General features: G+C 37.2%; 2 protein-coding genes and 1 pseudogene across 2 annotated transcripts; 2 read left to right on the top strand and 1 right to left on the bottom strand.

The window, feature by feature from the left end:
• Positions 1–6,648: 6,648 nt before the first annotated feature.
• On the top strand, positions 6,649–7,467 carry LOC103410308 (germin-like protein subfamily 3 member 2; annotated as a pseudogene).
• A 748-nt stretch (positions 7,468–8,215) lies between these two features.
• LOC103408703 (protein trichome birefringence-like 36) lies at positions 8,216–10,310 on the bottom strand. The gene is made up of 5 exons (XM_029094738.2): positions 9,825–10,310; positions 9,473–9,644; positions 9,063–9,244; positions 8,785–8,943; positions 8,216–8,687 (listed from the first exon to the last, which is right to left on the bottom strand). Exons 1-5 carry the CDS (start codon positions 10,229–10,231, stop codon positions 8,390–8,392), a joined length of 1,218 nt encoding a protein of 405 aa, XP_028950571.1. The 5' UTR covers positions 10,232–10,310; the 3' UTR covers positions 8,216–8,389.
• A 7,500-nt stretch (positions 10,311–17,810) lies between these two features.
• Positions 17,811–18,412, top strand: LOC114823712 (uncharacterized). Its single transcript, XM_029099130.2, has 2 exons — positions 17,811–18,083; positions 18,140–18,412. The coding sequence occupies exons 1-2, from the start codon at positions 17,811–17,813 to the stop codon at positions 18,410–18,412; spliced, it is 546 nt and encodes a 181-aa protein (XP_028954963.2).
• The last annotated feature ends 2,687 nt before the right edge of the window (positions 18,413–21,099 follow it).

The following is a 21,099-nucleotide window of genomic DNA, read 5'->3' as shown; positions in this document are numbered from 1 at the left end:
CTGCATGCATTTCTAGCATTTGCTCAACTACTCTTAGTGATGCGGTCACTTTTTGAACGCTGATTACATATGTATCCTTAGTTTCTTCAATAAGTGACACAATGTTATCATAGGACTTTGTTAGACTAATAAGTAGCTTTTGCACTAATCTTTGATTTGTGAGTTCTTCACCATAGTTCTTCATTTGATTCACAATATCAAATAGTCTAACAAGATAATCCTTAAGTGGTTCATTTTCCCTCATCCTAGTGTACTCAAATTCACGTCTAACAAAGGTAAGTTTCATTCTTCTAACCTTTTTATCACCCTTGTATTCCTCTTGAAGAATCTCCCATGCTCCTTTGTTTGTTTCTTCATTTGCAATCCTCGAAAATATGATGTTGGAGACTGCACCCTGAATAAAGCCAAGAGCTTTAGCATCCTTCGTGCGAGTTTCTTTCACAGCTGGGGTTACATACCCCTTGTCCACCAAATCTCAAAGATCATGAGACTTGAGAGAATGGTTATCATCCTTATTCTCCAAAAGTCATAGTTTTCACCTTGAAAGATTGGAGCTTTCAGGTCATTGCCAGCTGTTCCAGCCATCTCTCACAAGGAAAAAAAAATTGATTTCTAAGGTTTTTCTCGTTGGAAATTCCCTAAAGTTCACAACTTTATAGACTCTTAGTTCACATATCGAAACCAGGCTTTGAGGCCATGATGGATTATGGTAAAAACTTATGAAAGAAAAAGGTAAAGAACAAAAAGAATTTCGGAGAATGTTTTTAGAGAATTTTAGAGCAAGCAAATCATAGCTGTTCCTCTAGGTGATTTCATTGATTGATTCATTCCCTTACATTCATCCTTATCTAGCTACAACCTTAGGTACATTGTCCTTTAAATTATAATTGTGCTATTGTTCATCTAAGCCATAGACCTCACTTCTAATCTGAGACATACGTGTGTCTAGTGTGAGATGGCTTTACACAATAGACAAGGATATTTAAAATAAAATAAAAAAAACTAGCTGTTAGCTTTTACAACTAAGTTGCTTAAATTAAAAATAGAATACTAAAGAGGCTGGATTAGATTAATTTCCAACAGTACCTTTGTTTAAATGAGGACAGATGAATGCATTGAAAGATATGGGATTGGATGTGGCTAAGGGAACTGTCATCACTGAGGGACCAGTAAAAAAAGTGAAGTTTTATTTAACTCGATTGTGAGTACTTATTTCTTTTTGTTCTTTATGGTGTAGCATAGATTACTTATGCGTATTTTGAGTTGATCCCATACGTAGTTTTAAAAGAAAGTTTGAACTAGTTTTGTGGTGCTAGTGGAGATTCTCATACATTTTAGGTCTAGGTGCTTAGTATAGCATTGTATACCAGTTTCATTTTTCACTTAATAGTTAAAGCTTTTTAGAATAATGGTAATCCAATATACTTTAACTTAGTATCATGACATGAAATTTGGAATTCAAATCCTTCCAATTAGAACCCCCCCAGTGTAAGTTGAATTGCTTCAGTTTGGTATCAGAGCTAGCCATCGACTGTCGGTCATCCTAATAGACCACATAAGGTATCTACCATACTAATTTCAGGATTGCGCCATGCCTATCTTTTGACCAAATTTGAGTAGAAAATAAGGTTATTACTGTTGTTCTTGCGGCTAAATTTGTACATCAAGGTGATCACACCAACTGGTGTCTCTAGCATCTTCTGACCTTGCAGAGGGGCCTTAGTTAAGTTGTGCTGCAATTCTAAGGCAGTTTCATTGCTAGTTCTGTAAACCACAAAATTTAAGCTACAAAATCAAAAAACAAAAACATATTCAAGCCAAATTGGTGTCTCTAGTATCCTCTTTTGATTCTTTAAAGATGAAAAGAAGTAGATTGTTTTTTGGTTCCATTTATTTGTCAAGATGAATCTTAATAAAATATGTTTGAGGTCCTGTTGCCAAAAAAAGTGTTTTGTTTTTGGTTTGTTGTTTGGGTGGTAGGCAAAGCCAAGAAACAAAGTAAATAGTAGTCAGTCTAGGCTGAGTTTTGATCTCTTTCTCTCTCTCTCTCTATCTCTTTCTCACACACACTTTAAAGTGGATTAAATTTTTAGCTTTTTTTTTTTTGGGCAGTGTTCTGATTGTATTATGTGATTTCCTTTGGAATTGATGTATTAGCTGTTGGACTTATAGTCATTGCACTATACCTATTTTCTTCACTTTGCATTTATCATAATATTGATGTAGAATAAGCTGAGATCGATATAGAAGTATGGCCTCTGTAACAACCTGTCCCGATTTTATCGGAATAAAGGTGGTATTTTTGTGAAATTTCACCTTAGGCTAGATCTTTCTCTTCTAAAATTGTTTTTAGGTCTCAATTGGTGAGCCTAAGGGGCCCACCCTCTATTTTGTCCCCCGGTTCCCATCCCCTTTTCCTTTTTTATTTTTTATTTTTATAACCCTCTTTCTCTCATTCAGCTCTCTCCCTCTCGACTCTCTCTGCAACCTTCTCCCCCGAACACACACACACGTTTATAGACATATACACAGGCAGCCTTCACCACTTTCACACCATCACCATCACTCGGATCCTCCCTTCTTTCCCACACCTCTTCGAGCTCACTCTCTCTCTTCTTGGCACTGTGCACAGTCACGGTGCACATGATTTTCGACGAGGTAAGTTGAAAACACCATTCGATCTTCCTTCTTAGTAGTCTAGAAGGCTTAGTGGTTGTTAAAATATGGTTTTTGGTGAAGGGTTCGATGTGAAAACAGCTCGAGGAGCTTTCCCCAATTTTATGGCGAGCACCGCCCCTTTCGAGGCAATTTTCGACCAAACCATGTTGAGTTGGCTAGCATGCAAGGTATCAATCTCTTTGTCTCGCTAAGTACAACAACTTTCCTTTTTGTTTCACCCAATTTCGTTAAGTATCAATCTCTTTGTCTCGCTAAGTACTACAACTTTCCTTTTTGTTTCACCCAATTTCGTTAAGTATTGAAGAAGTTATATCCATTTGAATCTTACCTAGTTTCCGGCGACCTCCGTGGTTTTTGAGGAGTTTTCCGGCCAAACCACAGCAAGTTAGACGTCGTGTGAGGTACCATTCTCTTCGCCTCTTCGAGAGATATGATTTCTGTTTTTGAATCACTTGATTTTGTTGAGTATTGACAAAGTTATGAGCATTTAAAGTTAAGGAACTTTCTAGCCGAATTTCGACCTTCTTCTTCCTTGGGTCCGGCGACCCATCAAACATAGGCCTTTTGGGCCTTTCCTGCCGAGCCCAACCCAAACCCATTTCTTTTATTTATTTATTTTGTTTTAATCTTATCTGGTTTAATAAAAAGGCCTTTGGGCCGTTTTATTTAGGGCCATAGGCCCATCCTCTCTAGAACCCAAAAATCCTTAGGCTTAAGGCCTTTGGGTTGTAGCTGTTGGGGGCCCTAAGCCCAACCCCAGCCTTTTTAATTATTTTTGTTTATTAATTTTTTTTTTTAAAACCCTAAGGCCTTCGGGCCATGTTCTTTAGAGCCTTAGGCATGTGCCCTCTAAACCCCAAAACCCCTAGGCTTAACCCAACACCCTTAAGACCCAAGTCCAATCCGACGGAATATTCCCCCTGTTGACTTTTATTGACGTTTACGAAATTTATCTGGGACCGTTCTTAAGGTAATTCGAGGTCCTGAATCCGTTTCCGATGTCCGTTTTTCCAAATTCAATTGTTTTAATATAGTTTTATTAAATTGGACCTTTTATGTGCTTAGGGGCAATTATAGTGGCGTTTCTGTCTTCGCTAGTTCCGTGGCCCTTCGGGGGCTAAGTATCTGTAAGTGCACCCCTTCTAAAAATGCATGTTTTGATAGTAGAAATGCATACATCAAAAGCATGATTTGATGATTATGTTCTATGAAATGCTTTGAGATAACATGCTTACTGAGGCTAGTTTGAATTATTACTATTTTTCCTATAACCCGTGTTCTTATAAAATATCTGATGGATGACGATATGATATTTAGAACATGTTTCGAACACCTCTTTATAATATAGATGATGGATGACTTTATACTTTGAAGTTGCTTTTCAATATATATATGTTCAATGGTTTTGTACTTACCTAGTGGTCCTTTCCTCTACGGGACATAGGCATAGATTCCGGTCTGTCCCGGGCGACGGTTTGATGTTGGCATAGGGTCTGGAGGGTGTTTCCTCTAGCTATTTAGCACAGGGACGAGGAGCCGGCATGAGGCCTGAAGTGTATTTTCCTCTGATTGTCTTCTCAGGAATGGGGAGCTGGCATGGGGCATGGAGGGTTATTGGACAATTCACTAGTGATTATTATATATACAAGTTATGATTTGAGACATTGTACGACATGCTAGGTTTCAGAAAACCTATGTTTATATGTGTTTTCATAAAACTTGGAGGTTAGTACGTTGATAACTGTTTTACTATATATATGTGTGTGTGTGTGTGTGTGTGTATCAACTTGGTCCACTCATGTTTGTTTTGTGCCCCCTTCAGGATTTAGAATCGAGGCATACAATCCCAGCATCCAGGCACTTCCGCATCAGCATCTTCGAGTCCTCTCGGTGTAGGATCCATCCTTTGTTTTCATCAATTTTATATTATTTCTTTTAGTATTCTAGCTAGTTGTATGCTCTGAACACGTTCCTTAAATGCTTCTTATTTATTCTTTTATATTTATAAGTCTTATCCATCCTTTATTCTCAACATTTGCACTCAATAGATGGCTTTCGTCACCCTGGGGTGTCGGCCAACACGTGCCTATCCTGGTATTCAAGGAATATCGGGATTGGGGTGTGTCACCCTCCCCTCCCCTAATTGCTTTCTCTCCACCTTTCCTCCCATTTATCTATGGTTAACTTTCTTCTCTCGTCTTATAGGGGTTGGTAGCCAAAGATAATGTCAGCAACAGAGGGGCTGCGTTAAACAGTTCCTTGTCTCAGGTTTTAGGGTTTACAAATTATGTGACCTTTCAATAATCAATACTTTTAGGCGAGAGAGGGTTTACAAATGTTGATAATGTTACAACAAAAAAAAAAGTCGGGTTTGCATCGTAAGAACCTTATGCACCATCTGTTGTTTTAAGTTTTTTTATTTTTTTATTTTTTTTGAATTTTTGAATTTTCAGGTGTTGGTGAACTGGCTGCGTTACTACATCCGGAGGCCAGAAACTGATATAGATAGTTCACTAATACCTGGATAAACTACAGTTGTTTGTAAAGTATACTGTACCTGTCAGCTCAAAGTGACTTGTTGATGCGTTAGTTTTCGAGATAATCTTCCATACACGCAAGGCCGGTCCACTCTCCTATACCATGAACTTGGCTGCTTGCTTTTGCATTTGTCTTCCGCCCGATGCCCTTGTTTAGTGGTACTAAAATAGTTCAAAAATGAACTTCTCGTTTTAAGTGATGTATTCACCTTGCTTTCGAACGTGTCTACGCAGCAAGGAAATAGTTAATGTTATTAACTTCATATTAAAGCTTCCAACAAGCTTTTTATTAAAATGTCCTACAAATCCAAACTTCGTCTTTCAAATCAAAATTCAAAACGTGCAAATCTTATTTTCCCGAAGAATAAAAAACACAATTAGCATCTTTCGTGGTCTTGTTTCAATCTTCTAATTTTTATTATCACTTCCATAAAAAATGTGAAATAAAACACAAATTGGCTTCCAATCATGTTATAGGCCACCCCATAGCACCTAAAAATTGTTGACAACTTTTCTCTTCTTCCAGGCCAAGAAAGTTTTCACTTTCTGTTTTTTTCTTATGACAAGTGAAAGTACCTTCAACTTCAAGGCACTAAAAATGCATATACTTTAAGAGTAGCAAGTCAAGACGGAGGAATAAGAGATTTTCTACTATGCTGAGTGAGGGGTTGTTGAGTGGGGGATTTTCTACTTTGTTTCGGTGTATCTTATACACCATAATTTTTTGTCGTTAGATCCTTAACCAAGAATCCAATAATCAAATTTGGTTGATGCCATTTTGTAGAAGGAATTGCCATCAAACTTGGTTGCTACCATTTGTGACGCTAGACTCTCCTCCTTCAATTCATGTCATCATTTGGCTCATCCCTCTCCTCCTTCAATTCATGTCATCATTTGGCTCATCCCTAGGAGCCATGTTTTTGTACAAAATAGTTGTTTTTTGTCCATGGTTGGATTTTAACATCTCGGTTAGAAATGCTCCAAATTTATTTTCAGTGTCCAGTCGTTAAATCTTTAGTCAAAGATCCAATGAGCAAGATCTAACCAGAGCATAGTAGAATTTTCAGACAGCTAGGATTGTTGTTTGTGCTAAAGTTAATAAGATCAAGCTTTTTTGTAATAATGAGAGCCATAAGCACAACTCAACCCCCCACTACAATTCTAATTCTCCACCAAAAACAGAAGAAAAAGCAAACTACATGTTGGTGGATGCAGTCATTCCCTGGCTAACTAATCAATCCTCAATTCTCACTTTATTCCTAAGCAAAGTTAGTATATACAACTAATTCCATGTAAAGTGCAGCATCAACAATAACGACATTTTTAATGGTTTGTTTCCTTATCTAGCTAGTAATATTAGTATTTGCCTTGAACATTTGTTCTTTGATGCCATAATTTTCCAGATCAAAGCGGTTGAATGTTTGTAACTTGAAAGCAACATTTCTCCTCGTCCTGCATTCTTGCTTTTTATACCAAAAATGGCTACAAAACAGTAGCCCTTTTCGTCGTCCTCCTCTTCAACAAGAGCTATGTCATTTTCGCTTCAGATCCGGATCCTGTTCAAGACTTCTGCATAGCCAACACAGAGCCAACGAGTCATGCCAACCAATGCAAGAACTCATCCCTAGCAACAGTAGAAGATTTTGTATTTTCGGGCGTTAGGGTTCCTGGAAAGTTTGGTCCAAGCTGGCTCTCTGGCGTTTCTGTGAACTCAAACGTCTTTCCAGGACTCAACACGCTTGGCATGTCGTTTGTCCGACCTGACTTTGAAGTTGGTGGAGTAAACGTGCCACATTTTCACCCGAGGGCAACAGAGATTGCATTTGTGCTCGAAGGAAAGATCTATTAGGGGTTTGTTGATACGAATAACAGGATTTTGGCCAAAGTGATCCGAAAAGGTGAAGTGATGGTGTTTCCAAGGAGTCTAGTGCACTTTCAAATGAATGTTGGTGATACTCCGGCAACTATATTGGGCAGTTTTGACAGCCAAAACCCTGGAACCCAGAAAATCCCCGCTGCAATTTTTGGATCCGGTATCAAAGATAAACTCTTGGAAAAAGCTTTTGGATTGAGTTCTAAGGAGATTTCAAAGTTGAAAAAGAAGCTTGGTTCACATTGATTGAGCTAGCTAGAGGAGTACTGCAGTTTCTTCTTTTGTTTGAATTTATTAATTTGTATGTATATGACTGCATGCAGCATATTTTATGAGCAAGTTAGAATATTGCTGATATATATATTAATAAAAATAAGGTATATTTTTGGAGGATAAAATTTCATTAGCCAATAAACTGCATAAATTGCCTCTGCCTGCCAAGGAAGAAGAGATCCGTACACAAAATGTGGTTAGGAACTAAGTTTTTTAGCCATTTTTTCTTATTCATAGAGAAAAAGATGCGTTTGTTTTGATATGAAATACTCACTGAAAAGTTTGAAAAAAAATGGATATTAATATTATAGCTCAATCAGTAGGTCAGTTGGTAAGGGTAATGCGATGATCCCTTACACCTGAGTTTGACTATTTTCGTAAATTACGATAATTTAGAATGTCATCTCGAAAAAAAAAAAAGAGGTTATGTTTAAGTTCTATGTAGAGAAATACTTTATCAAAGTTGTTTGCCACTAGACACTCTTTCTACTGCAAAAGCAATTGAGATGAATGCCAATTATTACATGACATCATTATTACAAGAAGGTCATGGCTACAAAAGTGAAGATCACATCTCTTGCTTTTTGAATTGAAAACTTTGGTTCTTCAACCTCTCCCACTAAGAGTCATATTTTGATTGCTGTAACTAAAGAAATCTTTATAGCTAAGCATGTTCTTTCATTAGTAATGTATAACTAAATATCTAGACTACTAAAAATATAGATGTAGACATGAGCGTAGCCAAGTTAGCTAGATCAGCAAGTGCTCTCTCAACCCAAGTTTGTTCCCTCCTCCCTTTAGCTTAGATTATATTTGAATATTGGTCGAATAAAGAACAGAAGAAACAAAGATATGAGTGCAAAGAGACTTTGCTACCAAGCATTATATGATGAGTGATCACCATCTCACATACAACCACCTCACCACAACATCATAATTCGCATTACAAACTTTAGTCTGCAGAAAAGAAGAGTTTACTCTCACACTTGACGTAAAATTTTAATTAACACAGTTAATTGACTCATACTTAAAGCAAGGCACTCAACATCTCATTCCAACTATCAGGCACCCCAGGAAGGCACCAATGGCTGCAGTCAGAGGATAAGCCTGCAGGGTGCTGCCTCTCTTCTTGCCCCATGGCCCTTCTGTACACAGAAGGGTGCCCGTCTCTTCGAAATGCCGACATTGTTGTTATGTCCTGAAGATATACTGGAAATCTCATATTTCTCAATACAGTTTGCAGCACTATCAATGGCTCAGGAACATGTTGGTGACTGAAATAAGCCAGAGGCTGCTTCTGATTATAGCATCTCCAACCATTTTGTCTGCCGAAAAGCGAATAGAACACATTCATGTATATACTGAAGAATTCTGTGAATTATATTTGGATCATAACTCCATCAGAGATCTCATAGTACGTACCTGTTGTGCCTAGGTGACATGCTTCGAAAAATCACTCGGGTTTTTCGAGGATCTAGGTTCAAATCAATCCATTTAGCCCATGTAGTGAGTCCTTTTTGGTATGCAACCATTGGATTCATGTTTGTATACAGAGACTGTCCTTCCATGTAGTAATCCCACCTGCAATAGATTAGAAAAACTCTTCAATTAAGATCATAATTACGAACATCCACAATGCTACCACTTCTAAGCAAAAGAAATGAGGAAAGGTGACTCGATGAATGCGAATTTTCTCTTACGAACTCGATTTGTCAGAGTGAGTCCACCAGTGAGCAGAATCAAACACAAGAACATCAACTCCTCTCCAGTACTTTGCATTCTCTTCTATCAAGTCCAAATGTAAAATTCTCTTTTTGTCAGCTCCTTTGTTCAACTCTACTAGGAGTGGAGCCCATGAAAACTCAATTGATGTCTCAAAATCCTGTGTGTGAATTAAATTTACCATTTATGTTAATGTAAGATTTAAGAACAAGGATCAAATCTTGAGGCTTTCCCTCAATACAAGGTAAAGCAAATTTCTTTGTTCGATTTTAGTTACCAGACAAGTTTTCAGTTTTCAGAATAAATGAAAGCTAAAAACTGAAAATTGATAACTGAAAACGAAATAGTAATCAAACGACCCCCACAATTTTAATAAAAATAATTGTACCATTGCATGGAATGCCATAGAGGGGCCATTGTAGGTCACGCTCTTTCTTCCAGTGGGAACAACTCCTTGTACTAAGCACACTAGGGACTCCCACTGATTCCTCATTATAGAATCACCAACCAGCATTATTCTTTTCCTTCTCATTTTTCCAAGAAATTTCAATGCATCAAACCTTCATTGAAACAAGAAAACAAAGAAATAACTATCAAAACAAGAAATACATTACACTAAATGATTTTAAATTACTAGAAGGGAAATTCAAACTTAGATGCAGGGAAGGAAGCGCACTGCTCTAGCAAATTTGGCTAAGCCCAAAATAGATTATTTAGTTAAGTTTTGGTTAGAGTTGTACCTTGGAATGGAGCAGCTGTTTGGCTTCCACCTCCATTTTTCATAGTCCGAATCCGGCCTTCCATTCTTTTGACAAGTCACTGCAGTGCTAAGATACGGACAAGTTGAGTCATAGAGAGGGTACGATTGATCGTAAACCCATTTTCCGGCAGAAAGCTCACATGTCCTCCTTGAACTTTGGTGGCTCTGAACCATGTTCACAGCATCATCTTCTCCATCAAGCAAAGAGTCATCTTCTAGCTCAAGAGGTGATGACTTCCCCTGAAAGAAGCATAGAAAGACAATGAAGATGCTGAACAAGAAGGAGAGTTGAAGCTTTGGTTTGCTCATTGATTTCCGAATTCCAAAGCTAGGGGAAGATTGAATTAGTGTCCCCAGCGAAGAAAATAAGCATTTTGTAAGCTGCATGCAGGGGCCTTGATGATTGTATATGATGAGAATTGTAGCATCAAAGGCATGACTTGCGGTGTGATGGGACCATATCCAATTATCCATATGCATGGAATTGCAATTGCAATGTTCTTCTTCTTAATCCCATTAATTAATGTTTCTTTTATTTCTTGTTGAGTATGACTTGTATGACCCAAGTACTGTTATGGAGGTGTTCTATATCAACAATAATATGTGTTTGTTTTTCTCAACATGTCCTTATATTATTGACATAGGACGTTATAAGAGGATATGTTGCTTATATTATGTCATATGAAACATTAATGCGGTACTGTACTAGTGCCACACAAATTGTTCTCATTGTGAAGATGGTGGAAAGGAAAAAAGTCGAAACAAGGGATAAAAAATAGGGAATTAGGTACCCGTAACTGGAGGATGTGTAGGCCATGCACATCACTGGTATTGTTTTTCAAAAGTTAATAAAGGTTAAAGAGATCATCAGACCAGTTACTTTGCAGAAAATTACGGATCGTTGCACCAAATATAAACACCGTATCAACAATATCTACTAAATATTGACGTCATATTAATAATATTGAACAAATATTGACGCTACACTAACAATGCCACCCAATTGTTGTAGAACCTTAACCTTGCAAAACCCCTTCTTTTCCTCCACCCTCCAACTCTGCTAGCACATTCATTGAAACATTAGCACCCCCAGACACAATACTGAACAATTAACAACAAATCATCAATCACGAGCGGAATGAGCTGCCCCTTCTTTTTGGTCTGCTTCAATTTGGTCCCTCTTCCTCGCGATTCTTCTGCATATGGTGTGGTGCATCTTCTCCATGACAAGCTTGTACTCACACAACTAGTATAAGTGGCGTTCGTCCTTGCACTTTCATGGGAGGTAAAACCAGCCTGCCTAATTTTAATATTAGTATTATAATATTAGAAGCTTTCTTTTGGTGGGATAGATTTGTATGTCCAAACTTGAAATTCAAATGAACGGTTGTATTTTTTGTCTTTTCACGAAGGGAAATTTTATTTGAACTCATATAACCTCTTTCTACACCCAACTTAAACTTTAAATGTGAATTGTCTTTTTTACCTTATTGCATGATTACCATTAAGTACAAGGTGAAATTAATATCAAAATGAAATTTATCAATAAACCCACACCCAAATTAAACTTACCATCATGTAATGTTTATCCTACGTTGGCTAAAACCCTACGTTGATCCTACGTTGAAATGCTTTTTTTTTTTTTTTCGTTTGATTTCTATTTTTTATGAAGTTGAGAAGATGAGTTTTTGAGTTTCAATTTACAATCATCAACACTAAAAGTTGAGAAGGTGGGGGGTTTGGGTTTGTTGTGTAGGTGGTGGCGAAGCCTCACCTTGGACTTAAGACTCTTTTTTTGATTGAATATTTCAACGCAAAAGAGGTGGTTTCCCAGCTTGAGAAGGAGGTGGGTGTTCCTAACGATAAGTCACCTCTAAGTATAACACATCATCTCCACTGTAGAGCTTGGCAAGCTCATCCTCAACCTTTATGGGCCACACAAATTGTCCATCACCATTCTCTATACCTATGGCAGCTTCGTCGATACCCCTAGCATTCCTGCCTAACTGCCACATATCACAATATCTCCATAGAAAGAAAAGTTATAATTAGTTTATTTTTTGTGGTGTTTTAAGTATAGACATATGAAAGCATGTACTTTATGCTTATGCAAATACAATCACGAGGACATGGATATCAAGAAAGTATATGGAAGATTCATATTGGAACAGAGGATTGAATTTGGAGTTTTATTAACTGTCTCGTTCAAGCTTGGAGCCTGAGGTTGAATTTGATTATCCTTACCTTCTGTTTCGATGACTGGCATGGCAGCAATTCTTGCAGATTCAGCAAATACAGGCGTGTGGTTGAGTTCAACAACTGGCATGACAGTGGTCACTCTGGGTTCACCGAATACAGGCGTTTGGTTGAGTTCAAGTCTAAAGCTCTTTGAAAAAAGCCACATCAGAGGCTCAGACTCCAAATTATTCCATTATTCACTGTCTCGTTCACATTTTGAATCTTCGATTGGAATTTTATCTCTCTTTCAATTTGGACATCGATCACCAAATTATTCAATTGGAATTTTATTTTTTAAATGGGTGTAAAGATAAATTCACATTTTGAATTGGGTTTGTGAGGGTAATTTAGGTATAAAATTGGGTTTAAAGAGATATTAATTCTTTCATTAAAAATAATATGGGTGTAGAGGGTAAGTTGGGTGTAGGAAGAAGTTATGTGGGTTCAAATAAAATTTTCCTTTCATGAATAGTCACATGTTTTTCAAAAACGCATCTCAACTTTTATAAATAGTGGAGTGTTGTAAAAGTTGTAAGAATGAATGCCCACATGTTTTAGCTAAAGATGAAAAATAAGATCATCTTCAACTGAAGGGTCCAAAGGGACAGAAGGCCGAAAATAGCTCGAAAACCGTCTCCAACCGAGGACTAGGCCAGAGGGGCTCGTGGGCCCCACAGAATCCAAAGGGCTGGCCGCATGCAACCAACCAGCCAGCCTGGGCTGGCTTTTATTTTTGCTTAAAATTGTCTGATTTCCTATCGAATATAACCAACAAGATTAAGAGCAATAGTGTCGGTTATAACCGACACGAATAGTAGGGAAACTTTTTAATATAACAACTAGCTAACATCAGCTAGCGGTTATTTTTAAATATTTTTTTTGCACTGTTTTATTTATTTACAAAATTTTTCCTATAACTTCTATTTTTAAATTCTATTTTTTTTTCTATAACTTCCTATAAATTCTATTTTACAAAATTTGTTTCATATTTTTTTTTAAATTCCATTTTTGCCTATAACTTCTATTTTACAAAATTTGTTTCATATATTTTTTTTAAATTCCATTTTTGCCTATAACTTCTATTTCACAAAATTTGTTTCATATTTTTTTTTTAAATTCTATTTTTTTTCCTATAACTTCTATTTTACAAAATTTGTTTCATATTTTTTTTAAATTCCATTTTTCCCTATAACTTCTATTTCACAAAATTTGTTTCATATTTTTGTCCTATAACTTCTATTTTACAAAATTTGTTTCGTATTTTTTTTAAATTCTATTTTTTTTCCTATAACTTCTATTTTACAAAATTTGTTTCATATTTTTTTTTTAAATTCTATTTTTTTTCTATAACTTTTTAAGCCATTATACAACATTAAATTAAATTAAGTAACATGAAACAACATTAAATAATATGAAACAACAATAAATAACATTAACCAACATAAAAATTATACAATATAAAAAAACATTTAACAACATGAAACTTAAACAACATTTTTAAAAATATTTAACAACATAAAACTTAAACGCCTACTCCATGCTTCTTTTGGCCCAAAGATGTGCAACAAGATCATGTTGTAGGTACTTGTTTGTGGCACGAGAACGTATCATTCTATAGCGCCTCATATACTCATTTATATAGATACTACCAAGGTATTAAATATCGATGATATCGGAAATATCGGTAATCCAAAAACACGGAAATATCGATGGAAATATCAGGATATTATCGATATCGATAAAAATAATATGGAAACCATGGAAATTGTAAGAAAAACTTGGAAATTTTTATTGAAACTTTGCAAGATGTTTATTTAGTCAATTATCTATTAGTTTATCACAAAAAATTGGAAGGAAATGCATTGCATGATGGATTTAACTTATTTAAGTTGATTATATAGCGAACTGGCAAACATTGTGAGTGTAGAAAATATGTAGTAATTAATAAAAGAAGTTTAAACACACTATAATCATTTATATATAATGAATTAGTATAATATTTTACATTTTATACATTGCATGGTAAGATGCATGAGTGACTTATTACCCTTTTTTTTATTTATTTAAGAATAATATGGTTGTGGGGATTTTATTTAAAATTTATATTGAAGATGCTCTTAAATTATGTAAAATTGTAATCGAAAACAATAATTTATAATTTATATAAGATATATATATATATATATATATATTCCACTTTATAAACCGTCCACCTCACCTTGCTATTTCCCATCACCCATCCACCTTGGGTGGTTTTCATGATTAAAACCATCTCAAAGTCCATGGTTTTCAATTTTTAAACTATCCAAAAACGTCAACATCTGCTATCTCACATTACCCAATTTTTTGAGCCCTCAACTTGCACAACCACCGCATATTATTCACACTCTCTCATCTCTACTCTCACTCACACTCTCTCTCTCTTCGCACTCTTTCATCTCCGCATCTGCCTTCGCACTCTTTCATCTCCGCCTCTGCCTTTGCACTCTCTCATCTCTGCTCTCACTCACTCTCTCTCTCTCTTTGCACTCTTTCATCTCCACCTCTGCCTTCGCACTCTCTCATCTCTGCTCTCACTCATTCACTCTCTCTCTCTTCGCACTCTTTCATCTCCGCCTCCGCCTTCCTCACCGATCCCACCGACAATAACCCCACCTCTGTCGTTGACTCTAGCGACGACCACCACGACCCCCAATCATCCCCAAACCCCAACCTCAACCTCCACAACAACCACCCATTCTCCTCCTCCCCCCCCCGGAGCCCGCCCCGCCGGCGCCGCGCTCGCCTCCGTCTCTGTTCCACGTCTGCTTCAACCAAGACCACGCCTGCTTCGCCGTGGGGACAGACCACGGGTTCCGGATCTACAACTGCCATCCGTTCCACGAGCTCTTTCGCCGCGACTTCGACAACGGCGGGGGAATCGACGTCGTTGAGGCGCAGATCTTAGGTCTAAGTCTGCAATAGATCTGGGTAGTGCGACGACGCAGCCTCGGCTGCCTTTCTGACGAGATTGTTTCGATAATATCGCGATATTATCGATAATATCGAGATATTTTGACGAAAACTAATTGGATACCTATTAAAATATCGTTACCGCAAAAAACCGATAATATCGGCGATATTTCGTCGATATTATTAGCATTTTCTTCCATGGATACTACTAGTTCTTGAATTGAAAGGCAAATTAGGCCCATCATATATTTTTGCACGAGCCATTCTTAACCTATTTGGATCTTTTTAGTCGTCATTGGACTCTCCATCAATATACCCATCTCGCTCATCCTCCACTATCATATTGTGTAATATGATGCAAGACATCATGATGGAGTCCAAATTTTCTCTACTCCACCCTATTGCCGGTTCGCGGATGATCTTCCACCGTGCTTATAGATTATCGAAAGCTCTCTCAACGTCTTTCCGGTATGCCTTTTGGTGTAAGGTAAACAATTTTTCCGCATCATTCCTAGGGTTTGGAATTGCATGGACAAGTGTCGCCCACTTTGGGTAGATGCCATTTGCCAAGTAATACCCCATATTGTATTGACGGTCGTTGATGTAGTAGTCAAGTTGAGGTGCTTTACCTTCCGTCAAGCAATTGAAGAGGGGTGAACGCCCAAGAACTGTAATGTCATTTTGGGATCCAGGGACTCCAAAGAAAGCATGCCAAATCCATGTGTCATATGAGGCAACCGCCTCTAACACAACAGTTGGCTTTCTCGACCTTCTGCTAAAGCCTCCTTACCATCCAGTGGGACAATTCTTCCAATCCCAATGCATGCAGTTTAATGACCCTATCATGCCTGGAAACCCACGGTCTTTAGCTTTGCGAAGAAGCCGATTCAGATCTTCTTGATTTAGCTCGCAAAGGTACTCGTCTTTGTAAACCTGAATAATTGTGTCACAAAATTGTTCAAGAGTATTAAGGCATGTAGACTCAGACATATCATGGGTTTCATATATCGAATCAACTAGAAAGCCATAGGCCATCATTCGGAGTGCAATATAACCTTCTGATGAGGTGAGAAACTAGGATGGTTTGTTGTATCCCGCTTCTGTCGAAAGTATAGATTGACCTGCTGGACATCACGAAGTAAACACTTGAAGACATGATGCCTCATCCGGAAGCAACATCTGAAATCCTCTTCTGTGTACATCGAGTTGGGGTTGAAGTAGTTGTTCATCAGATTGACATGCGTCATCGCTTTGTTTTGTGGTTTGTAAGAGCAACCAGCAACAAAGCCACCCTATTGAGGTTGTTCCTCAGTTGGTTGACACACCATGGCCTCAGCCATGGCTACTGCTCTGTTTTGTTTGTTGCGTCTTACTTGAACTTTTTCATCAGACACCTCATTTTCTCGTCTCATTTGTGCCCATTTTCTTCCAATTTGGAATTGGATGAGGACCCCCAGTTGGAATTCGAAGAGGATCCAAAGTTGGAATTCATTGCAAACTTGAGTTGAAAGAGATTGAATTGAAATAGATTGAATTCAAAGTTGTGTGAATTATAGCCCAATATCCACCCTATTTATAGCAAAAAAAAATTCAAATCCAACGGCTAGCTGATGTCATGCTAATGTCACTTATCCGTTGGATTTGAATTTAAGTTGTAGTTTTTAAATAATAAATTATGTTTGGCCCTATGGCCTTTTGACCATCAGTTAGAGATAGTTTTTTGTGACAGGGCTAAATGAGCCTTATGGCCCTTTGGCCCCCGGTTAGAGATGGAGGTAAATATAGCCATGTATTGTTCATTAAAATATTAATATCCTAGAGAGCTAGATGGCTAAAACGAGCCATCTGGCCAGCCTTCGGTTGGAGATGGCCTCATGAAGACTTAAGAATAGTAGCATTGTTGTTTTTGTATGATGTTTTTCAAAATGCACTCATTTCACTTTTATGATTCTTCACGGATATGGCTTTATATAAGGAGCATTTCATGTATGATCACAACACATAACATAACAGAAAATAAGTGAAAGCAATAATATGAATATCGTTTCCTTCCTTTCTTTACCAACAATCTTTTTTTGTTATAGTTACGAAAATAAACAATGTGATACATTTCACCCGCTTCGCTCTTGTCTGTAGCAAATGTTATCTCTCTAACTTTTGCCTATTTATAACACGTTATCAACACGACTTTCTAACCCTAACCATTTCTCATTTCTCTTCACCGAAAAATGCTTCCTCCAAGGATTTTACTATTCTTCTTCCTCCTCTGCCTCACTTGCTTGATGTACCTTGGCCAAGAATTGCTAGCACTGAGCATTCTCCTAGTTCTCAATATAACAATTACTTATATTTTTTATTTCTTGTTTGGTGTAGCTACTGATTAGTAACTCAGTGTTTATTTATGTTGATTTTACTGCGATTTTAGATGGTGCAGTACAATAACCCATCTTGAACTGCAGATTTAATTTTTCTGCAATTTTAGGTGATGCTGTATAATCGCCCACCCTACACTGCATATTTAAATTTTCCTATTGCTTGAGTGGTGCGGCATAATCGCTCATCCTACGCTATATTGTTTCAATGAGAGTGGTGTGGTACAATCGCCTTCCTCATTAATTATGTAAATCTCAAGCCTAAAGTTTCGAGTGCTTATCATTTTGACCTGAATATCAAAATGGAAAATTTGTAAGAACTAGAAGTTTTAACATTATGTTCCTCCAGAATACATATTATTACAAGTTCTTACACATTTTATTTTTCTATTAGAAAAAAGAAAATGGCAAACTTGGCAAAGCTTGATTTTGTTGCCCTTGATATTACTGGGAAAAACTACCTAATTTGGGTAATGGATGCCAAGATCCACCTAGAGGTAGGAAACCTTGGAGACACCATCAAGGAGGTAAACAATGCATCCTCTCAAGATCGAGCGAAGGCCATGATCTTTATCCATCGCCACCTTGATGAAGGATTGAAGAGCGATTACCTAACAGTTGAAGATTTATTAGCCCTCTGGAAAGCATTGAGAAATATATACAATCACCAGAAAATGGTGATTCTCATAAGAGCTCGTTATGAGTGGATGAGTGGACACACTTGAGAATCCAGGATTTCAAGAAGGTTGCTGAGTATAACTCTGCAATGTTCAGAATCAGCTCCCATATGAAACTTTGTGGGGAGAATATCACTGAGGAAGATATGCTGGAAAAGACTTTCAACACCTTTCATGCCTCCAACGTGCTCTTGCAGCAGCAGTATAGAGAGCAAGGCTTTACTGAGTACAACCAACTGATATCGGTGCTCCTTATGGATGAACAAAACAATGAGCTCCTGATGAAAAATAATCAATCCCAACCTACTGGATCAGCATCATTCCCATAAGTGAATGTTGTTTCCCTCGAAGTGAACACCGTATCCTCTCGTGGTAATAATTACAAATGAGGACGTGGCCACAAGCGAGGTCGGTGGAATGAGAAAGGCAAGAATCATGGTGTCCAGTTTTACAACTAAGGTCTAAGGTATAATCTAGGCCCGACCTTCAAAAATGTAAATCGTCACAAGGAGAAAGCTCATATGAATAACACTCCTAGAAATCCTGAAGGCGCCTGCCATAGGTATGGTGGCAATAAGCAATAGGCGCATTCCTCGTACCCCAAAACATCTAGTGGACCTTTAACAAGCCTCCTTCAAGGAGAAGAGTGTCGAAACCAATTTCATCGACCGGGCTAAACCAATAGATATACCTGATCTAGTGTTTGATTTATCAGGGCAATTGAACACAACACACCTGGATGTTTCAAACTTCATTATTGAAAGAGGGAATGAAGTATATTGATCCTATTGAATCATTTTTATGTTTAATGTGCTCTTATTATATGAACTTGTAGTTTAAAGCTCACATTTTAATTCAATAAAAGTGGCATTTCAATTCAATAAAAGTGGCATTTCAATTTCCCTTGTTATGAACATATTGTTTTTAAGTATAATTCCCTTACTCAGAGTGCATGGATAAAAACTATAGTTATTCTCAAAACAAAAGCAATGGTGGAGATATTTGTCTTGCAGACAGCGCAACCATGCATACAATACTTCAAGATCGAAAATATTTCTCAAGCTTGATACTTACAAAAGTAAATGTAACAACAATATCAGGCCAATCATATGTAATTGAAGGCTCAGGAAAAGCCCAGATCATGTTACCAAATGGAACAATAGTGTTCGTACAAAATGTGTTGTACGCTACTCGATCTACTCAAAATTATTTGAGTTTTAAAGACATATGTTTAAATGGATACCATATCGAAACGAAAAGTGCAGAAAATGTGGAAAATTTATGCATTACCTCCAATGATATCCAAAAGAGAACATTGGAGAAGTTGTGTGGTTTATCGAGTGGATTGTATTATACATACACAAAGACAATTGAAGCACATATTGTCATGAACCAAAAGTTCATTGATCCAAAAATTTACATGCTTTGGCACGACCGTCTGGATCACGCAGGATCCATCATGATGTGTATAATCATTACCAACTCTAATGGACATCCATTATTGAGCATACACATTGCTATATCAAATGATAAACCCTTGCAAGACTTGTTCTCAAGGGAAGTTGGTAATTATTAGAGCATCACAATTAAAGATTGATGTTGAATCCCCATCAATTTTGCAAAGAATTCAAGGGGATATTTGTTGGCCTATTCAACCACCTTGTGGACCATTTTGATATTTTACGGTTTTGGTTGAAGCATCTACCCGATGGTCACATGTTTGCCTCTTGTTTACTCGAAATGTAGCTTTTGTGAGACTTCTTACGAGCATAGTTCCTAGATTTACCATATTAGGTCAACTCGACTTGATAACGCTGGTGAATTTACGTCTCAAACCTTTGATGATTACTACATGACACTAGGCATTGATGTAGAACACCATGTTCCTCATTTCCATACTCAAAATGGTTTAGCAAAAGCATTTATCAAAGGGCTTCAATTAATAGCTTGCACCCTGCTCATGAAAACAAAATTGCCAGTTTTTTGCATGGGAACATGCCATCTCACATGATGCATCATTGGTTCGATTAAGACCTATAGCCAACCATCAATACTCCTCCGTTTAACTCGTGTTTGGACATTAACCAAATATTTCACATTTACGAGTTTTTGGTTGTGCTGTTTATGTGCATATTGCATCACCACAACGCACTAAAATAGGACCTCAACACACACTGGGAATTTCTGTGGGTTTTGACTCACCATCTATCATTAGATATTTTGAACCTTTGACAGGTTATATCTCGTTTTGCAGATTCACTTCGATGAGACAGTTTTCCCACCGTTAGGGGGAGAAAAAACCGTTCCAAAAGAACGGAAAGAACTGACATGGGTTGTACCCACCTTATCTCATTTTACTCTACAAATCACTTAATGTGAAAATGAAGTGAAAATGATCGTTCATCTTTAAAGTATTGCTAATCAAATGCAGATTCATTTAATAATGCTACGAAAATGATAAAATCACATATACCAGCTACAAATGCGATTGCAAGAATTGATGTCCCTGTTGGACAAAATAAAGTGGCAACGAATTATTCATTCGTTGAATGCCTGAAGCGTGGTAGACCCCTATGTTTAAAAAATTCAGCCCCTCGAAAGAAGAAAATGAGGGCATAACTAAATCAAATGAAATCATTCTGGAAAAGTTAATAAATGACGAATCCACAATTCACATTTCTATACTTAAAAAAAAATGTCCTTAATAAGACACATGTCCCTGAAGAGACATAAGTACATGAAAGCAAAGAAATCTCCATAAATTATGCATGTAATAATGAATTGTGGGATCAAAATGAAATAATCATGGACGACATGTTCGCATTCGCAGTAGCCACTGAAATAATATTACACGATGATATTGAGCTCCGCTTTGTTGATGAATGCAAACATATTCAAGATTGGCCTAAGTGAAAAGATGCAATCTAGACAAAATTAAATTTCTTGGAAAGATGAAGTGTTTTTGAACTTGAAGTCCAGACCTCTCCTGGAGTAAACCCTATGGGTTACAAATGGG

The sequence above is a fragment of the Malus domestica genome, chromosome 02, assembly GCF_042453785.1.
Source record: "Malus domestica chromosome 02, GDT2T_hap1".
NCBI classification, from domain to species: Eukaryota; Viridiplantae; Streptophyta; class Magnoliopsida; order Rosales; family Rosaceae; genus Malus; species Malus domestica.
The sequence above is the reverse complement of the archived record's forward strand: the minus strand, read 5'-3'. Positions and strand labels throughout refer to the sequence as shown.